The sequence below is a fragment of the Notothenia rossii genome (genome assembly GCF_949606895.1).
Source record: "Notothenia rossii genome assembly, chromosome: 4".
Lineage (NCBI taxonomy): Eukaryota > Metazoa > Chordata > Actinopteri > Perciformes > Nototheniidae > Notothenia > Notothenia rossii.
In genome coordinates this window covers 19,308,839-19,329,421 of record NC_136902.1, presented here as the reverse complement: position 1 = coordinate 19,329,421, position 20,583 = coordinate 19,308,839, and the positions used below count along the sequence as shown (strand labels likewise).

The 20,583-nt window shown below is 40.7% G+C and overlaps 1 protein-coding gene across 4 annotated transcripts in view; it reads right to left on the bottom strand.

Moving 5' to 3' along the window:
• Positions 1-13,327: 13,327 nt before the first annotated feature.
• kcna10a (potassium voltage-gated channel, shaker-related subfamily, member 10a) overlaps positions 13,328-20,583 on the bottom strand; it is a 136,170-nt gene continuing 128,914 nt past the window's right edge. For 3 of the 4 annotated variants that reach the window (XM_079676642.1, XM_079676640.1, XM_079676643.1), the window contains one exon: positions 13,328-16,923. In XM_079676642.1, the coding sequence (XP_079532768.1) occupies positions 14,999-16,735 (1,737 nt within the window). In that variant the 5' untranslated portion in view covers positions 16,736-16,923 and the 3' untranslated portion in view covers positions 13,328-14,998. Of the gene's footprint in view, positions 16,924-19,267; positions 19,397-20,583 lie in introns of those variants that run through there. The other variant, XM_079676641.1, reaches the window with a different exon arrangement.

Here is a 20,583-nt window from a genome sequence, read left to right as displayed (position 1 = left end):
GGAAGTAACGTAACGTCACTATACCCAAATACGTCACTGTACCCAGGAAGAAAAAGAGAAATCTCCAAGGAGGCGTTCTGGGGCAGCATAGACAGGTCTTTTTTGTGTGTTAGAGTTATACTCGCTACAGGGTGTACTTTGAGGGTTTGTGACTGCAGACCGTTTACAGGCATAAAAAGCTACATAACACACAAGGGGACGGGTAATAACCGGAAAAGCTTGACATGGGACCTTTAACATATTTTAACAGCTTAACATTAAGATAGACTGCTGCTCTACTGTATAGGCAATCCTCTTTCAGGCCTAGTCTCATTCTGGCACAAAAACATATTGAAAGGTTGATTCTAATATTGTTTTTATTAATAAGGCCAGTCAAACACCTGACCACCATACATATTAAGATATGGCCTCGTCACAAATAACATTTTGTGGCTGTTTTTACTTTATTTAGTATCCTTATATTCGATTAAAAAGGGCAGGACTGAATGTTTTTGCCCTAAACATTTTATTTGGAGATATTAAGGGCAGGTCATTTCATTTGAAACTTCTGTAACTGTTAAATCGAAGGGACACATACAATACTGATATAAGAAACAGCCTTCCCTTCCCACCTCAATAAGTTTGCACACAGTCCCTGATGTAAATTGGCCTTCTATTGTTCCTATATCTTCCAATTCTTATGATTTTACAATGTGACTTTGACAGTTTGGATACCTGATTAGCCGCTTCAGAAAACGCCCACAAGGTGGAGCATTAAGTGCAAGTGTGGTGCACACTTCAGAGGGGTTGATTTGGAATTTAACAGTGCTTTCATATTAAGGATTACTCTTTAGAAAAATACACCATGTGAAACTTCATTTATAGAATGATCAAAAATCTATTTTGAGATGATTAGGTACACGACTAGAAATGCCAAGTTTGTTTTGAATCCTTTAAGTCAAATTATTTATTGGCTGAAATATGAAATTGGAGGTACATTTATGCCTTGAATACAGTAGCAACATAAAATAAAATTTGGGGATTGTAAAATGCACAATAGATCCCAGTCAGGCTTGAATTAGGCAGTACATAACAGGCAGTTATGGATAGGTGTAAGCTTCATCACATACTAATTCATCAGCGAATCTGCCTTTCTAGTCCTGCCTCAATTGCAGCATGTGTTTTCACAGAGCCGGAACAGCCCATTTGATCGGCGTGTCCTTTTCATACAGATGGCTTGTTACCTGCGGACAGATACTCTTATATAATGAGTGTGTGGATGGATCATACGGATAACACTCACATCTGCTGCTGTCCTACACCAGCCACTGATCCAGCCAGTCAGCCGGAAAGCAGCTGGCTTTGTAAAGACAGAGAGGAGACACAGCGTGGTGGCTTTGCAGCTGAATCATGTAGGGGTTCATACAGTATATGGTATGTTCAGAAAAAAATAACATGTTGATTAAAAATTATCGATTCCATCTCCTCTCCTCCTTGAGTATCAGGGGCCATAAAAATGTGATTGGAGGAAAGGGTTGACACGGCTTGAATTACAACACACTCTGTTCCCTGTCTCACTCTGGTGATGATACCTGTTAAAGCACATGACCATTTCACCAATCCGGCTGGCATCACAAAGGTGATTTGACGGCATATAAGCAGACTAATATTATATTATTAAAAAATAAGGTGTACGTTCTGTGAGTAAAGGAGAGACTTTATACTGATATAGTGACTGCTTCTAATTAATGGAGATGGGGTGGTGAAGAGATGACCTTTCCCGTCTGACATGCAGTCTCCTCTGTGTGTGTGTGTGTGTGTGTGTGTGTGTGTGTGTGTGTGTGTGTGTGTGTGTGTGTGTGTGTGTGTGTGTGTGTGTTAGTTTTTGTTATTGTTATTCCTGTGCTATAAGATGACAAATGCCTAAGACAGGAAATCAGGTGACGATGAAGATGGAGGGGTATTGCTTATACTGTATGTGACTTCCCAGCTAGCGGGGAACGTTCTCACAACTTTGGCTAACGTTACCTATTGGTTCTAATAAGGTTTTAAAGAAACGTTTTAATCTGATGTTCAAAGAACCTTTTTAGGATGTTTTTTTTTTCAAATAATGTTCCTATAAGGTTTAAGGTTAACTAAGACATAACTTTTTAACTGCAACATTCAGAGGATGTTTTGAGGATGTTATTAAGGCCTGAGATGACAGAAAGTTTTTTTATAAAACGTTCCTTTTATGTGATATGTTAACAAAGGTGGAACGTTTTCCTTGCAACATTCTAAGGATGTGTTTTGGACGTTGTTGGGTAACACATTAAAGATGTTCTTTATAAAACGTTCCCTCAATGTTACATGATAACAAATGAAGAACATTTTCAAAGCAACATTCTGCAAAAAAGTTCAGGATGTTATTGAGGCCTGAGATGACAGAAAGGGTTTTATAAAATGTTCCTTTAATGTTACATGATAACAAATGAAGAACATTCTCCAAGCAATATTCTGCAAATGTTTTCAGGATGTTATTGAGGCCTGAGATGACAGAAAATGTTTTATAAAATGTTCCTTCAATGTGATATGTTAACAAAGGTGGAACGTTTTGCCTGCAACATTCTAAGGATGTGTTTTGGATTGTTGGGTAACACATTAAAGATGTTCTTTATAAAACGGTTCCTCAATGTTACATGATAACCAAAGAAGAACATTTTGAAAGCAACATTTGGATAATGTTTTCAGGAGGTTATTATTTTTTTATAAAATGTTCCTGGTATGCGAAATATTAACAGGGTCATGGTCAACGTCAGATTTATTTGTAGTGCGCTTTTTAAAAAAAACTTGCTGCATTTGTTTGAAAAGGATGTTTAAAAGAAATCTGATGTCACCACATTTTCGTTTTTAGAAAAAAACAAGCACGTAATTCATGATATTGCATGTTTGCGTACTGTAGGCATGTCTGAGTTCCCAGCTAGACATTGTTGGTTCTAAAAACATTCTGACAATGTTACCATTCATTGTTCTAGGAATGGTTTCATCGAGGAAGTTTTATTTTGGTTCCTTGAATGTACTTCTGAAAGGTAGGATAACGTTCTCTAAAAACATTCTTAAAATGTTTGGTGATAACATTGTTCGAACATTGTACCCCAAGTGTTTTTGTTGTTTATGCACATATCTCTATTGTCATATGGATCGAATAACACTTAGAAAACCAAAGACAGACATATAGAAGAATGGACCGACTGTCACTGCCCGTCCCTGTAACCCCTGTTAGTGGGTTAGTGCCCCCCCACCTGCCTGCTGGTCTGCTCTACACGGCTGGGAGCAATCTCCAATCAACCACACCTGCAACCTGCTCATCAGCCACACTATGAAAACCTGCAGCCTGCACTCATTCCCTGCCGGATTGTTGCCGTGAACGGTTTGTTGCGTGCCGCTCTAGCTCTTTACCAGCATATTCTTTGACAACTTTGCCTGCTTTTGCCTCACACTCATTTTTGTGTCTCTCCCAGGAGGAATCCAAGGCCTTCCACACTCCCGAGATCAGCCAGGCCTCTCTACCCACCCTGGAACAACTGTTTCCCACTGCCGCCATAACCAACCTCCACTCCCAGCTCCCCTTTTCTAATAAACAAATGTTACTTTCACCAGCTGATTCCGAGTCATCCTTTTACATGTGTTAATAGTCAAATTTCAATAGTTAAGTAAACTATCATAATCATCCTAATGACCACAGTGGTCAGTCCACTTACCCAGGAATTTTGAGTTGAACAATCACAGGAATATTATGTCTTTATGTTCTAATAATGTAAACATATTTTAGTAAATTGTTACCACAGAACATTTGCATACTTTTTGTAACATAAACAATGTTATCCCTCTCTAAAATAATAACATTCTGGCAACATAACAAATCTAACTTGCAGCTGAAAATGTTTTAAGAACAGTAGGGCATAATGTTCTAACAGTGTTAGCAAAAACATTTTAAGAATGTTTTTAGAGAACGTTATCCTACCTTTCAGAAGAAAATTCTGGGAACCAAAATAAAAGCTTCTGCTGAAAACGTTTTAAGAACAGTAGGGCATAATGTTCTAACAATGTTATCAAAAACATTTTAAGAATGTTTTTAGAGAACGTTATCCTACCTTTCAGAAGAACATTCTCTGAACCAAAATAAAAGCTTCTGCTGAAAACGTTTTAAGAACAGTAGGGCATAATGCTCTAACAATTTTTTCAAAAACATTTTAAGAAGGTTATCACCAAACATTTTAAGAATGTTTTTAGAGAAGGTTATCCTACCTTTTAAAAGAACGTTCTGGGAACCAAACAAAAACTTCCCGCCGAAAACGTTTTAAGAATAGGAGGGCATAATGTTCTAACACTGTTATCACCAAACATTTTAAGAATGTTTTTTGAGAACGTTATCCTACCTTTCAGAAGAACGTTCTGGGAACCAAACAAAAACTTCCCGCTGAAAACCTTCTTAGAACAATGACTGTAACATTCTCAGAATGTTTTTAGAACCAAACATTTCTAGCTGGGTTATTCAACATGGGTGAGAGACATGCACAAAAATAGCAGCGGTCTACAAACACAACATTACTTCTCCTGTATGATATTTATGCATGTAACCAAGCTTGTTGTAGTATATGTATGGATACTAGTTTACACTTTAACGTATGACAGAAATGCTCTCACGGTATAAACCCTCACGTATGGTATTAGCTCAGTTTATCCATGTTTGTATATGTGCATCAGTGTATGATTTAATATTATATAAACAGTATATGCACATTTGTAGAACATTCTCTAAGGAAGCCCATGGGACCAATTATCACTCGTTGAGTTGGTTTGTCTGTTTTGATCTGGAACGGGTACATTTAGATTAATTATTTTTACCCAATTAACAGACCTAAACAGATGTTACCAGGTTTCACGAGGGAGCACAACTTGTCCACGTCTTAATGAATATGTGTGTGTGTGGATCTCTTAGTCCCTCAGCAGTATTAAACAGCAAACGATTGACAGTTTTATTTTTCTAATCCTTTCCTCCTCCTCCTTTCTGCCTTCCACACACGTTGATTCGATTAAAAAATACTGTCTTGATGCCCTTCAACATCATCGAGACAGTAGAAAATAAATTCCGTTTAAAGTAGACTTGCAGCTCTCCATTTGTCTTTCTTCTGTTTCTTTCATATATGTTCTCCTCTTTTGACATTTGATCATTCCCCTTAAAACGTTAAATGTAATGATGTACTGTAAACAGGTTCAGGGTAAGAAGCAGGAAAGTAATAATGAAGGGTAACTCAGATTAACCTGAGGCATGGGAATAGGAGTACAAGACTTCACTTTTGAAGGAGATAAGGAAGTCCAATTCCAAATAGAAGTAGCACACCTCCAGGAGCACGTTGTGGCTCAGAGCAGCCGGTTCTCCTTACAACACTTCATTAACTTTTATATCTGTTACAGTGTTTCATTCTTTGAGCAAAAGTGCCCAAAAATGTGTTTAAACTTCTACATATCTGCTCCTTTAGTCTTTCTCATTTCTCTCTGGACTCATCCAAGCGTTTTCTGTTAGTTTTACCCCTTTCCCCCAGCTCACAGGTGTATCTGATTCATCTCCTCACCTTCCCCACTTACCATAGGTTGGTTGAATGCAGATCTTTTTTTATATTTTCATTATTTGCATATAAAACAACATGGTTATAATCTGTGATATCAACATGCTATTGCCGATTAAATATCTGATCATATATTCAATATATAAATACAATCAATTAAAAAAAATAGTTTGTTGTTTAAAAAAAAAAAAAAAAAAAAAGGATAAGAGAAAATAAAAGAACAATTGCAGCATTTTAAAACTATTTTATAAATTATGACTTTAAGCCTGTGGGGTTCTTTCTCATGACCGGCAGATATGTAAGTGCATAAGGTAGAGGACTGTTTCATGGCACAATTGGAACGATTGCTAAACACAATTAAACTTGTCCTTTTCTCATTAAAACCTGAAGTTCTGGCCTCAGATGCTCCAGTGGTGCATTTATACGTGAAGAGCCTTGGTCAACAACACAATGGTGGTGGCAATTTGAGACAGGGAACACACTGTTCTTTCACTTTCTTCACACAAATGTATCCTGCTGGTGCAGGGACTTGACCTTTGAGTCACAAGCCATTCTATTTAAAAACAGCCAGCAGTGTTGTGCGTGACACAGGACTGACAAAATCTTCTATTCAACGTTCTACCAAGCCAAATGTATCTTATTAATGATACGGTATCATTTTTGTATGAATACAACTATATTCAGTCTGGTAACTTCCAATGACTAATAAGATCAAAACAACACTAATACAAACACAACCAGAATAAAAACACAGTCAAAGATCAAATAAATACATATTAAAAAAGGATGCACACTTGGTTTGTTGTGCACAGGTGCATTAGCAGCTGTTGAAGGGAGGGGGAAGTGGGGGGTATGTGTCAAGATCTGTCTGTGTTGTGTTTTGCCTAGATCTGTCTTTGGTTTTCTGTCTGTGTTGTGTCTTGTCTAGATCTGTCTTTGGTTTTCTGTCTGCGTTGTGTTTTGTCTTGTTTAGATCTGTCTGTGGTTCCCTGTCGTTAGTTTCCCTGGTGTGTCTAATTTACCCGATTGTGTTCACTGGTGTCCCTGTGTTTTCTCCTCCCTCCTCACCTGTGTCTTGTTTGTATGATTAGTCTTGTGTGTATTTAAGTTCAGGTTTTTCCTGTCTGTCTTTGTCGGTTCGTCTTGTGATACAGTATGGCTTGTTCCTCGGTGAGTGTTCTGTTCAGTCTTTGTTTAGAGTTTAGCCTTGAAATAAAGGAATTATTTTGTCACTTTAATCTGCATTTGGGTCCTGCTTCCTACACACACTGTAACACTATGAACCGACCAGCAAATGGACCCAGCAGATGATCCATGGGAGGTAGAATTACAGCATTTTACCTTCTATCTGGCTTGCTGCTTCGATTGGTGGAAGGGAGCTTCCAGTGTTCGGCAGAAGAGGGCCGCTCTGGTAGAGGCGCACCGGTTGGCAGCAGAGAAACCATGTTTTGTTGAGTTCTTACCTGACTGGATTTTGGACTTCCTTTCAACATGTGATTCCCGTCCTGCTAGCCCCAGGCATGCTAGCTCCCTGTCTCCCAATTCCCAACCTGGCACCATACCAGCCTCGGTGGGTTCCGTCTGAAGTCAACCTGTGCTTCTGCCCCAGTTGCTGCTCCTATCCAGGAGTGGGTATTCCGGAACTCGTCTGGTTTATGGAGGTCCACGGAGTATTCAGGCGGCTGCTAAGAGAAGGAGTCGCGTCGCAAGGCTAGCAGCCCCAGCCCCAGCAGCCATGGTTCCAGCTACAGAACCGGCCCACACAGCCATGGTTCCGGCCCCAGTTCTGGCCCCAGCAGCCATGGTTCCGGCCCCAGTTCTGGCCCCAGCAGCCATGGTTCCGGCCTCAGTTCTGGCCCCAGCAGCGATGGTTCCAGCCCCAGTTCTGGCCCCAGCAGCCATGGTTCCGGCTCCAGTTCTGGTCCCAGCAGCCATGGTTCCAGCCTCAGTCCTGTCCCCAGTAGCCATGGTTTCGACTCCAGCCCCTCGTCTCCGGCCGACGCCAGCTCCCCGTGTCCTGTCGGCGTACCGGCCGACTCCAGCACCTCGTCTCCTGTTGGCTGTCTGCCCGACGCCAGCTCCCCGTGTCCTGTCGGCATACCGGCCGACACAAGTCCCCTCTCAAGTCCCCTCTCAAGTCCCCTCTCAAGTCCCCTCTCAAGTCCTCTCTCAAGTTCCTTCTCAAGTCTCCTCTCGAGTTCCCTTTCAAGTCACCTCTCCAGTCCCCTCTCGAGTCCCCTCTCGAGTCATCTCTCAAGTCTCCTCTCCAGTTTCCTCTCGAGTCCCCTCTCGAGTCCCCTTTCAAGTCATCTCTCAAGTCTCCTCTCAAGTCTCCTCTCGAGTTACCTCTCGAGTCCCCTTTCAAGACACTTCTCAAGTCTCCTATCGAGTCACCTCTCGAGTTCCCTCTCAAGTTCCCTCTCTGGTCCCCTCTCGAGTCCCCTCTCAAGTCTGCTCTCGAGTTCCTTCTCAAGTATCCTCTCGAGTTCCCTCTCGAGTCTCCTCTCGAGTTCCCGTTCAAGTTCCCTCTCGAGATCCCTCTCAAGTCAACTCTCAAGTCACCTCTCGAGGTCCCTCTCAAGCCCTCTCTCGAGTCTCCTCTCGAGTCCCCTCTCAAGTCAACTCTCAAGTTTCCTCTCGAGACTCAAGTCCCATGTCCTGTGCCGTTGGAGGTTCCGCTGGGGGTCCTGCCAACCCTATGTCCTGTGCCGATGGAGGTCCCGTCCTCCTGACCCCCTCCACCCACCCTGGTGGCGTAGTGATACGTCCCTGCTCCGAACCCCCTCCACCCACCCTGCTTGAGGTTTTGGACTTTTGTGGTTTTGTTTTGGGACGTCTGGGATCCGTCCCTTGAGAGGGGGGGGGGGGGGGGGGGGGGGTAGGTAATGTCACGATCTGTCTGTCTGTGTTGTGTTTTGTCTAGATCTGTCTTTGGTTTTCTGTCTGCGTTATGTTTTGTCTTGTTTAGATCTGTCTGTGGTTCCCTGTCGTTAGTTTCCCTGGTGTGTCTAATTTACCCGATTGTGTTCACCTGGTGTCCCTGTGTTTTCTCCTCCCTCCTCACCTGTGTCTTGTTTGTATGATTAGTCTTGTGTGTATTTAAGTTCTGGTTTTTCTGTCTGTCTTTGTCGGTTCGTCTTGTGATATGGCTTGTTCCTCAGTGAGTGTTCTGTTCAGTCTTTGTTTAGAGTTTAGCCTTGAAATAAAGGAGTTATTTTGTCACTTTAATCCGCATTTGGGTCCTGCTTCCTATACACACTGTAACAGTATGTATACTATAGCTCTTTTTAAAAGCTGTTCACTCTCCACCTCTTTACCATTCATGCGTCTAACTAGATCTAACTCAAGTCCAAAATGAGCCCTGCTGTGCACCTTAGTTTAGGAAGAGGGTCGAGGATGTGTGTTAGCCCTTTCTCACATTTGTTGTCTGAAGAAAGAGTGAAGTGGTAAATCCCTTGTTGTTGAGTTTGTTTTACAGTATATGGGGGATTATAGTATTGAAAGCAAAGCTACCAATCAACATCCTGACATGTGTGTCTGGATGCTCCAGGTGTGACATGGCTGTATGATGTGCAATTGAAACGGCATCATTTGAAGACTTCAACAATCAAACTGGTGGCTGTCCAGATCAGTACCTTGATGCGAGATGGTACAAGCCTCTCAAAGAAATTGGTGTGAGGTAGTCCTTTAAGATTTTGAACTGCTGTCTCTACAACAGATGGGGACTACCGCCTGTTGCAGGGAGGGTTAATGCTGGAGAACACTAATGCTAGTTGGTCAGCACATTACTTAAGTGTTCGGCCTGACACCTGGTCTGGTCCTGCTAATTTGGTGGTGTCTATTTTCATAAGCGTGGATCTCAGCTGGTGTCACTGTATTTTGAGTTTGTGTCTATCTAAAACAGCAGAGTAAGGGCTCACATGTCACCACCCAAGGGGGAGCCCTTGGGTGGTGACATGTGAGCCCTCACTCTGCTGTTTTAGATGTCAAACCTGGCAAAGAAACTGTTCAGGGTGTCAGGGAGTAAAGCATCATGGAAGCCTTGAGTGCTGCCCTTTGGGAGTTTTTTTCTCCCAAGTGTGTCTTGATGTGCTGCTTTTCCTTGAACTTGCTTCTCTAATGCCCTATTGGCTTGAATCTTGAATCTCAAAATGTAAAATTGGCCAAACTTTTTGTGATAAACACCAGCAAGTTTGAATGTTGCTGTACATAAAAAGTAGGAAAATCAGAGTAATACATATTTTTTCCAATTAAAACCCCCCAAAACATACAAATCCTAATCCAAGTTTTTTTGTTCACCTGGCCATTAAAATCTGGGTCTTTCCTTTTCTTTATGACAAGAGGGATATAATCCACAGAGGCAGGTTTAAATGAAAACACACATGTTGTACAGTATGAGGCTCAGAGGAGGGAAGCCCAAGCTTGAAAATAAACTGCGTGCCAGATATTTACTCCATGTCACACAAAATCTCTTCCCAGCCTTTACCTGTTGTGTGTCTGTCTGTGTCTCACTTGATGCCCATATCTCTCACTCCTGTGTGGAACTTTCCATCAAAGCATCTCGTTAATGATGGAGCACTCCCATGCATCTTTAAGCACTTGACAGGGATGTTCCACTGTACCGTTTCTGATCACACAAACTCACGCAAATGCAGTGGCACACTCGGTCTCTCTGTGGGGCAAGGGCAAGCTACATTTGAAGAAAGGGCACTAGCATCAGCGTATGACTCTGACAATGTTTTCTCAACTTTAAAAGCAGAATATATGGGAATTGGGTTTATACGAAGGGCAACCGGGCGTTAATAAGGGAATTGTTGCATGCCTAATATGTTTTCATACCAATAATAAAAAGGAAGAAGAAAGCATACTTGAACTTAACTAGGTAGGGACTATGAGGCCCATAGTCTGGGTTTTCTCATGCGTTCATTTCATGAAGGTGAATTTCTTTGTTTGTGTATGTTTTTGTTAGCTTTAAAAAGCCCAAACAGTGTTGTAGCAGATTAACTTCAAATACTGCATGCAAAAGATTTCACTCCTGCTGTCACCTATTCAAACAGGATTTTGGGTGAAAAAGCCTGATCTCTTTCTGAAAACAGTCATAGAAAATCTTTGCACCTGCCTCAGTGTGACCCACACTCCTGTTGCCGTCAATCTCATTGTGTTTAAATTCCAATGCGATCCTGTTTTATATGTGTGTGGGAGTACTATGTGCAATGCATATATATCACAGTAGAGGATGTATTTTGATGTGTGGTCCGTCCACTTAAAGTTAAGTGACTTTAATAAAAAAAATCTTCAATGCAGTTTGTTACCTACAACATCTAAAAAAACACCAAATTAAACAAGATAATGTTTTAATCTTAATTCAAACATCATAATGATATATAAATCATAGAAAGATTACTTTGGGGAACCGTTTAGTTGGGCACGAGGAACTCAGAAATCAATACAAATCGGGACTTTTATATCAAGATACAACGTACAGTTTGTATTTAAAACATATGTGTGCATTTGTCATTTCAGATTTAATTACATATATTATACCTTATTTATTTTTGCAGCAAATACGGAAGGTACTTTGGAAGAATCTCTTATTGAGTTTAGATAATCCCTTGGATTACATTACCGATTAGTGATTGATGAGGAGTATTCCATTACAGTCACTATTGTAATAGAATACAATTTTAGAGAGAACACCTTGCCAGGGATGCAGTCCGATTGGTAAAACCTCAAAGTGCCACAGGAATATGGGACGACCTAGCAACAACCACCGACACACAGACACACATTGTGAATAAATCACCAGAAAGATACACAAGGATTAATATCAATAGCTGTTTTAGTCCTCTTTTAAATTATATGATATCGGGATTGAGCATTTCCAATGGGAATTTCCTTTTCAAATTTGAGTTTTAAATTGATGATTAGGGTACACCAAACAATGTTTAACCTAAGCATGTTTGGCAAGCTTAGAAACCTGGACGACCCTAAAATCAAGATGGGCTTCTGCTTCTTGAATTTTACTTTTGCTTGTCTCAAGGATGGCTCCAGTGCAGCTGTTATTACATTACAATCTTTGTATATACAGTCTATGATTACAATACAGCAATAACTGTATTTGTAAGGTATTTGTACATTTCGCCTGTATTTGACCTGTCAATATTGACCTTTTGAAATCACAAAGAAGAACATTTCTATACCGGTAACTGTTTACTATGAAAATGTATTATTAAACAGTTCATCAAAATGTATCGTTTCAGGAGAGTCCTTTTTTTTATGTATGTTTATACGCAAACACAGATGTATGTGTTTGTAAAAGATCACATTCAATTGTTACCAATTTCAACACTTGCTTGTAACCTATCTTCTCGCTCAGAGTCCATTACCAGGTGCATGTGAACTCCTTGTCGACCCTACAGACGTTCATCCTTCCTTTCTCTCTTTTTTATCGCCAGCTCAGTTTTCACTCTTTGTCCTTAGATGCCTCTTATATCCTATACGTCCATGTAGTAACAATCAGGGTTATTCATCTATTCACCATTCATAGTGTTCCTGTTTTGTTTATTTGTGTAGCTGAGGTTTTAATGAGAAGATGCAACAACAGTTATGAAGCAATTTAGGAGAGCAAGAATTGCCAAATAAAGCTCATCTGCTCTCTACAGCAGCACTCAAAGAGTCTGAAATGTTGGAAACACTGTGTTTGTGTTGTTGTTCACATCCCTGCATAATAACACAACAGTTGCCGTTTACAAATTCAGCTCGAGAGTTGCCTGTGATTACAACTTAATCTGCATTGCTAATTATACAAGAGTTTCAAACAAAGTGATATAAATATGCTTCCTGAAATATAACTATGAATAATCATTAACAGAAAAAGGCCCCATGCTGTCATCAGACAGACTTTTTCATGCTTATTGTGATTCCTTAAGTAATTTGCCACATTTCTTCCAGCATGCCCACCAGCTACCTACTATAAATATCACTTTTGCATTGTTATTCTGTATTAAAGATCTGACACCCTTTTTATTGACATGAGGAGTCTGTTGCTTTAAACAATGCCTTAGATTGGAAAGAAGCAGATGTTAATTTAGAATGTTGTTAACTGTAAGTAATACAAAAACAATCATTATAACAAAAAGGTATTTACTTTATTATTTGGCCTGAAACGAGGTGTTGAGGCGAGGCCAGAAAGAAAGGTATCAGGTGAAGCAAACTGGCATCAATAGCTAGACGACTACTCCATGTCAACCAGAGACTGGCATCCTATTGTTGTTTGGATGACTTCCAAAGAGGCTGTTGCTGCACTGCCACACATGGCTTGTTAATGTGACCTCTATCTTTGTGTGTGTTTGTGTGTGTGTGTGTGCCTACTGACATTACAGTGAAAGCAGAGACAGCTTAAAAGCAATGACGGAATCTTCCCTTAAGGGGAACACCGATGGAAATACAAGAACGCTAACTCCCTCTCTCTCCAATTCCCTGTATGTCCCTCCTTCTCACACACACACACGCACGCACACACGCACACACACACACACACACACACACACACACACACACACACACACACACACACACACACACACACACACACACACACACACACACACACACACACACACACACACACACACACACACACACACACACACACAAGCATGCGCACATACACAAACATGCACACAAACACTAAGCTTTCTGTAAACACATCAGCACACATAAGACATGAGAAGACATGATTTAAAATCCCAGTATATTTTGCATACTTTACAGTAAACTGGATACTGAAATGTTATCATACATACAAATACAGTGTATTGGTCTTGTTAGTGTACTAAAGTTGTTGCCATGACGACGCAGGTAATAACTTCAGGTCAGGCTACCTCAGAACTTGTTGCACATCAGTGACTTTACGGACACAGGAATCATGACAATGAATATCAATATCTTCACAAAGCTGATTGTCAAAAACACAGAAAACACATAATAATAAATCATCATTGATTATATACTCTGTGAGAAGATATAACAGGAGGCTACAGCTTTCTTTAGATAACATCATAATGCTGGGGCCAAATCCATTCATCACTTTCCAAGGTTGCTACTAAAATCTTATAAAACAAATAGTAATAAATAAAGAGCCTTACACTGATACAGCATAATTTATATTTACTCCTCAAAAACAAGACGGATTATGATATTATGACCTGCAATGCTCCCCCGCCTTCTAACAATTCCCTTTATTTCCTAAATTCAGCATTATCTTTGGCTTCTTGTTTCTCTTTCTCACTTGCAGTGTTTTTGATCTTGCTGTCTATATACAGTACTTCCTTAGTACAAGTTCCACCTCACTGACAAAATTATGATTTTTATAGTTCATTTGTATTTCAGGTCAGAATGCATTTCTTTGTTGGACAGCATTTTGGAAAATAATCCTCACAAAGAAATAAACTCAATAATACTGAGCATATGCATGATAAACAAAAGTATTACAGTAAGATTATGTATGGCGAAGTCAACAATATCCCAACATACATAATTTAAGGCACTCCATTACATACAGTGGAGACAATTCGACAGCTAAAAAGAGTGGAATATACTTACCATACTTATCTACGTGGATTAATTGAAATACAATACATACAATTCTGAAAATAAAAGATATGGTTGGGCTGTTACCTAGAAACTAAAAACACTTTACTAGAAACTGAAAGAAAAATTGCGTCTTTTTTGCTATTTGTTAACAATCCATGAGTCAGCTATGATTTTGAGCAGTTATCTGCAGACTGTGGCACAGAAGATACATTTGGAAGATGGAAAACTATTTGAACAATATCAATGTTTGTTCCAGAAAAAAAATACCTACTGCCTACTTTTCCTATACTGAATGTATCAAAGTAAAGTAATTTGTTTGCAGCTCAGCAATACAGTTATCATATAAATATTTTGTATTATGACATTGAAGTTTTTCTCTTTAACTTTAATTAAACATGACTGCTTTAAACCTTTCCAAGACCTTTGTTTCATGACAGAGAAGAGGGTGTCTGAAAGTTGTGTTGAGTCATTGTGGCCAATAATGTCAATCTCAAAGCTGCTGTGCAAAATGTTATAAGCAATAGGATCAAGGATCAAGACATTAAAATAGTTTTTATTTTGGTTTCTATGCAACTAAGGATAAAGTCCATGACTGGTATTTGATTACATAGTAGCCTGAACATTAACATAGCTTGTCGGATATTAAAACATGTAATTGTGTACATATTAGACGAAAGAGGTAAGAACATCCCATTTATCCTTATAAAACACATTTTTGCAACATACAATTATTATATCTCATTGATCCTTTTGAGTTTATTTCCTTTTCTTCTTCTTTGATATTTCTTTGTTGCTTTGTATCAAAGTCTCTCTTCCTAAATTGTGTCCTCTTTCGGTTGTGTCCCTGTGTCAGTCTGCCAGGTGCCGTTAGCCTTTTTGATCGAGCTGTTGCTGCTCTCTTTGGTGTCCGACTCACTCTTCATGGATTGCTCCACGGCTTCTACCAAGGGCACCTTGTCCTCTGCCTCCGTCTCTCTGTGATAGAAGTAATTGAAGTTGGAAACAATGACGGGAACAGGCAGAGCGATGGTCAGCACACCTGCAATGGCACACAAGGTGCCCACCAATTTACCCCCCATGGTAATAGGACACATGTCCCCATAGCCTACAGTGGTCATGGTAACCACAGCCCACCAGAAGCCCTCAGGTATGCTGACAAACTGTGTGTTGGGTTCGTCTACCTCAGCAAAGTAGATAGCACTGGAGAAGAGGATGACTCCGATGAAGAGGAAGAAGATGAGCAACCCAAGCTCACGCATGCTGGCCTTCAGAGTCTGTCCCAGGATCTGCAGCCCCTTGGAGTGACGTGAGAGTTTAAAGATACGAAACACCCTGACTAGACGGATGATACGTAGAATAGCCAAAGACATGTTCTGCCCAGAGTTCTCTTGTGGCGTTGTGATCAACTCTGAAACCAGGGTAACAAAATAAGGGATGATGGATACAATGTCAATGATGTTCATGAGGTTGTTAGAAAATTCCCTTTTGCTAGGACAGACCAAAAATCTCACACACAGCTCAAAGGCGAACCAAGCAATGCAGGCCGTCTCAATGAAGAAGAAGGGATCAGAGAAAGTTTTGGGTTTTCCAGATGGAGCCCCAGAACTGTGCAATGTGGATATGTTGAAAGGCTGTACTACTGTGGGCACAATTGGGTCAATTTCATCTCTGAATTCTGGCAGCGTTTCCATGCAGAAAATAATTATGGATATGACAATAACAAAAACAGACACCAGTGCTACACCTCGAGCTGCGTTTGAGCTCTCTGGGTACTCAAACAGCAGCCAGAATTGCCTGCACAGATCATTATCAGGTAGAGGGATGTCAACATCCTTTATGAATCCTTCATCCTCTCTGAACTGCTCCATGGCCTCGCTTCCAAGTTGATAGAATAGAATTTCATCAGCAAACACATCCAGGGGAACATTAGCAGGACGTCTGATCTTACCCCCTGACTGGTAGTAGTACAAAATGCCATCAAAGCTGGGTCGGTTCCGGTCAAAGAAGTACTCGTTCCTCATTGGATCAAAGTAGTCCATCCTCTTTAAAGGATCCCCCAAAAGGGTCTCAGGAAACTGGTCCAAAGTTTTGAGCTGCGTCTCAAAACGAAGACCGGCGATGTTGATGATGACTTTCTGTTCTCCCTCATCCAGCCCTCGGTTATCTACAAACAGATCCTCGCAGCACTCCTTTGCAAGCTTTCTGAAGATGGTCTCGCTCTCCTTAGTGCCCTCACTCTTCAGAAGCAACTTCCAGTTGGAGATCATGCTGGCGCAGCTTGTGCGCCCCTGTCTTCTTGGAGTTGGCATGGTTGGGGATTGGGGTACTCCTGGAGCCTGTGTATGTGGAGTGGGCGTAGATGAGCGGGAGTCCCAAATGTAGGAGGGCAAAGGCGTGGCGGAAACTTTAGAGGGTAGGTAGTTGCATCCTGGATTGCACTGCTCTTGGGGCATGTCCACTGTGAGAGCTGTGGTCTCATCAGCATAGGTGTCATCCTCAAAGCTGCCATCAAGACAATCCAAGCTCTGAAAGTCTACCAGGGCCACCTCCATGGCTGCAGTTCAGCCAGTGCAAAGCCTTGGGACCCCAGGATAAGACAATCAGACACACACAGGTGAGCTGAAAGTTGGCTCAGTCCCCAGAATCAGCAGCAGAGTACTAGAGAATCCAGTTCTCAGCAAATCGTTTACAGTCACAGGAAAAATCGAAAGCTCCCTCTATTTTTTATTCGTTCCAACACCTGTTGAGTGAAAGAGAGAAAGACAGTCAGTGTGTTTCTGCAAAAGGGTTTTCTTTGTATTAATTATCATATGATGGTGAAAGCACATTCTATTATGGCCTTCTGCTTCTTAGATACCCAACTCTATTATGAAAATCAGCAGAGAGAAAGACAAGTGATAAGGGAAGAAATACCAGGAAGAGGGTGAGCCGGGCATGATTAAAAGAAAAAGAATGAGGAGAAAATTATATTATAAAGATTGTAATCTTTTTACAAGAAAGACACACTCCTCGCTACTGCTTTCTGGAGAATTGAAAATACACTACTGTTATTGTGGAGGCACAGTGATTCATTGTCACAAGGCTCGATACAGGAAAACATTTCTGTCATAATCATTGACCCCAATCACTTCGTCTGTCAGAGAACTCTCAACTTCATCGTTTTTCTTTCAACCAAAGTCCAATTTGTTTTGCTCCTTGTATAACCACACATTATTGCATACCTTTACACACACACAGTCTAACTGATTGCATTTTTAAAAAGGACAACACATTTACACACTTGTCTATTGTACATAGAGTGTTGTCCTGTGTTCATAAAAAAACATATGATATTTTCCACCCCAAGTTTCTTCTCCTAAACCATACTAGAGGTTATTTTTCTTTATCACTTACATGAACCTACCACCTGCTCTAGGGAAGGGACTCAAGGTGAGCGCCTCCTAATGATCCCAAAGAAGGCTGTAGTAGGTCAGGTCACTGCAGGTACCTTGGGCTGTGCATACATTAGTGCATTATGAACCGGCTGTAGGGTCACAGTATGGGTCAAGCTTCCTCCAGACACAAGGGTTCCCATTTAAACTGCAGTGTGTCACATCTTCTAGAAAACTGCTCTGCTCTTTGGTGCCATTTGTATTTGCATGAAATTAACCCCTACTAGTGCAACTTTCATTAGCATGAAGCTCACATTACTGTAGGTAGTTATCTGCTATTTGAGGTGTGCCTCGATTGTTGTGAGTGTGTGTGTGTGTGTGTGTGTGTGTGTGTGTGTGTGTGTGTGTGTGTGTGTGTGTGTGTGTGTGTGTGTGTGTGTGTGTGTGTCTGTGTGTGTGTGTGTGTGTGTGTGTGTGTGTGTGTGTGTGTGATTAATTGCTTTAAATGGTTTATTTAACCTTTATTTAACCAGGTAAAAATATTGAGATAAAATCTCATTTACAAGGCTGACCTGGCCAAGAAGGCAGCAACGTTACACGTTCTTACAGATAACACAGACATATAGAATACAGAGAACATAACTAAGTAAACAAAAGACGAAAAGCAGTGATGGGGTGCTGACGCCTGATGCAGATGTTTAATTAAAGACTCCAGACATGACTCATCCTCTAACAGGCCCTGTTATAGCATCTTGCTGTGAGAGAGCGGGAGATGGAGAGATAGAGAGGGACAGAGAAAGAGAGAAAATTAAGGAGGGAGCGGAAATGAGAGAGACAGAAAGCAAGAATTGTTGGGAGGACGGATGTGGTGGAAGGATTGTGTGAGATGAGGACAGATGGCAAGAAAAGGACAGGAGAGTCACAAAGACGGAGAATGGGAGTTGAACTGGAGGTGGGCGGACAGTAAAAAGACAGGATGATGACAGAGCCGCCCTAACAAGTAAAGAGGGGCGACAGGAAACAGAGGACAATTAGGGGTAAAAAACACAAAATCTGTGATGCACACAGGAAGAAGGCTGATTCAGAACTGGTTAAGATGTCAGAGAAGATGTTGGAAACAGAATCAGTTGGATTAGCAACATGATACAATTATGAATTATACAATGATATGATGTAAAGCCATAAAAAAGTTAAATGATACGTTTATGAAACCCTAATCTCTTGCTTAACCTCATGACCAGAACAACGTTATTTGACCAGAACCAGAACTAAGACAAAAATAAGGGTGGTAGAGGAAGAGAAGGTTTCTCTTTGATCAATACCTGGGAATTAGCCAATGATATTGATCAGCTCGTCCAACTCCTAATGTTTTCTCAATAATTCAATACTTATTGTTTTGCTTAGGATACTAAAATATTGAATGTTTGCCTTTAAAAGTAATGGTAAGATGAACTATTGCTTTGACTCTCAAAAACAACAGATGGTTTAGAAAACGGATCCAGGTTGTTGCACTGATTCGGCTTTTCACCTCCAGTTGTGGTGTAAGAGTGGTATGTTAATTACTTTTCTTTTCAAACACAAACAAAATCTGCAAATCGTTGTAATGCCAAGCACTCTTACTTTTAAGAAGAAAAACAGGCAAAGGGGACTTCTGTATACGCTGCACAAACTAAACAGACGATATAACGGACAATCAACTTGCATGCCACTTACCCTCCTAACATGAAGTCTACAGACCAAGTGTGTTCAATTAAAAACGCAAAAACAAGAGAGGGAGAAAAATGGTTTTCCACAAGATCTGCTACTGCTTTAGCTTTCTGCTACCTCCTCATTGAGAACAGAATGACTAATCTTTCACAGACCATGTTGGGTAACCTTATGCTGGAGTAGAAACTAGAGCTGTGGAAAAGACCAAAATCGCACACAAACACACACACACACACACACACACACACACACACACACACACACACACACACACACACACACACACACACACACACACACACACACACACACACACACACACACACATACACACATACACACATACACACATACACACACACACACACACACACACACACACACACACACACACACACACACACACACACACACACACACACACACACATAAACTCATGCAAACAAGAATGCACACATGTCACAGAACAATGAAGACTCGCAGCAAAAATAAATCTTTCAATATGTTGCCATTGATTTTTTTAAATGCAAGTCTGTTTGTGTGTGAGTGTGTGTGTTTTTTGTGTGTTTGTGTGTCTGGTTGTGTGTGCCATAATCCACCGTTGATCTAAGCGATGTACTCAAGGCCCTCTGGACTGGAACAGTGTGATTACATCCTCAGATCTCTCCAAGCTTGACTTTTCAGCCGATTCACACACATGTCGTGTCCACATCTGAATTCTTCACAGTTTCACTATAAATAATTGATGACTAACAACTCCATTAACATGTTCAACACAGCTGGGAGAAAGATTGATTAGAGCGAGACATGGACAGGTTGAATAAGAGCTCCCTTCCTCACCCTATACAGCTTTCCACCTGATTTAATCTTAGCTCTGATATTACAGTTTTTCTCAATCGCTAAACCCACTTTTTAGAATCTAAATTCATTTCTTCAAAACAAGAGCATAGCCATCTAAACAGAAACACACTTGCCATAACTCTGAATATCTTTTGCAAAATGCACTTACATGACCAAAACTGAAAATACTGGTCACAAAAAAGAATAAGTCGATCGAAACAGAACAAATTGTCCTCTAATGAGACAAATGTGTTTTCATAACTGAAACTCCGGTCACCATAATAACCCATTCTACCATAACAATATACATTTCTTGCAAAGTGCTCTAAGGCACTCAAAACTAAAAATACCCCTTCCAAAACCAGATACCTTCTCCAAAAACAAACATTTGTCAGCTCATGAGAAGACTATTTGAACAGTCATTACTAAGTGGCACACTAAATACTGACTACAATCATCAATACACAAACCTCAAGCTATCG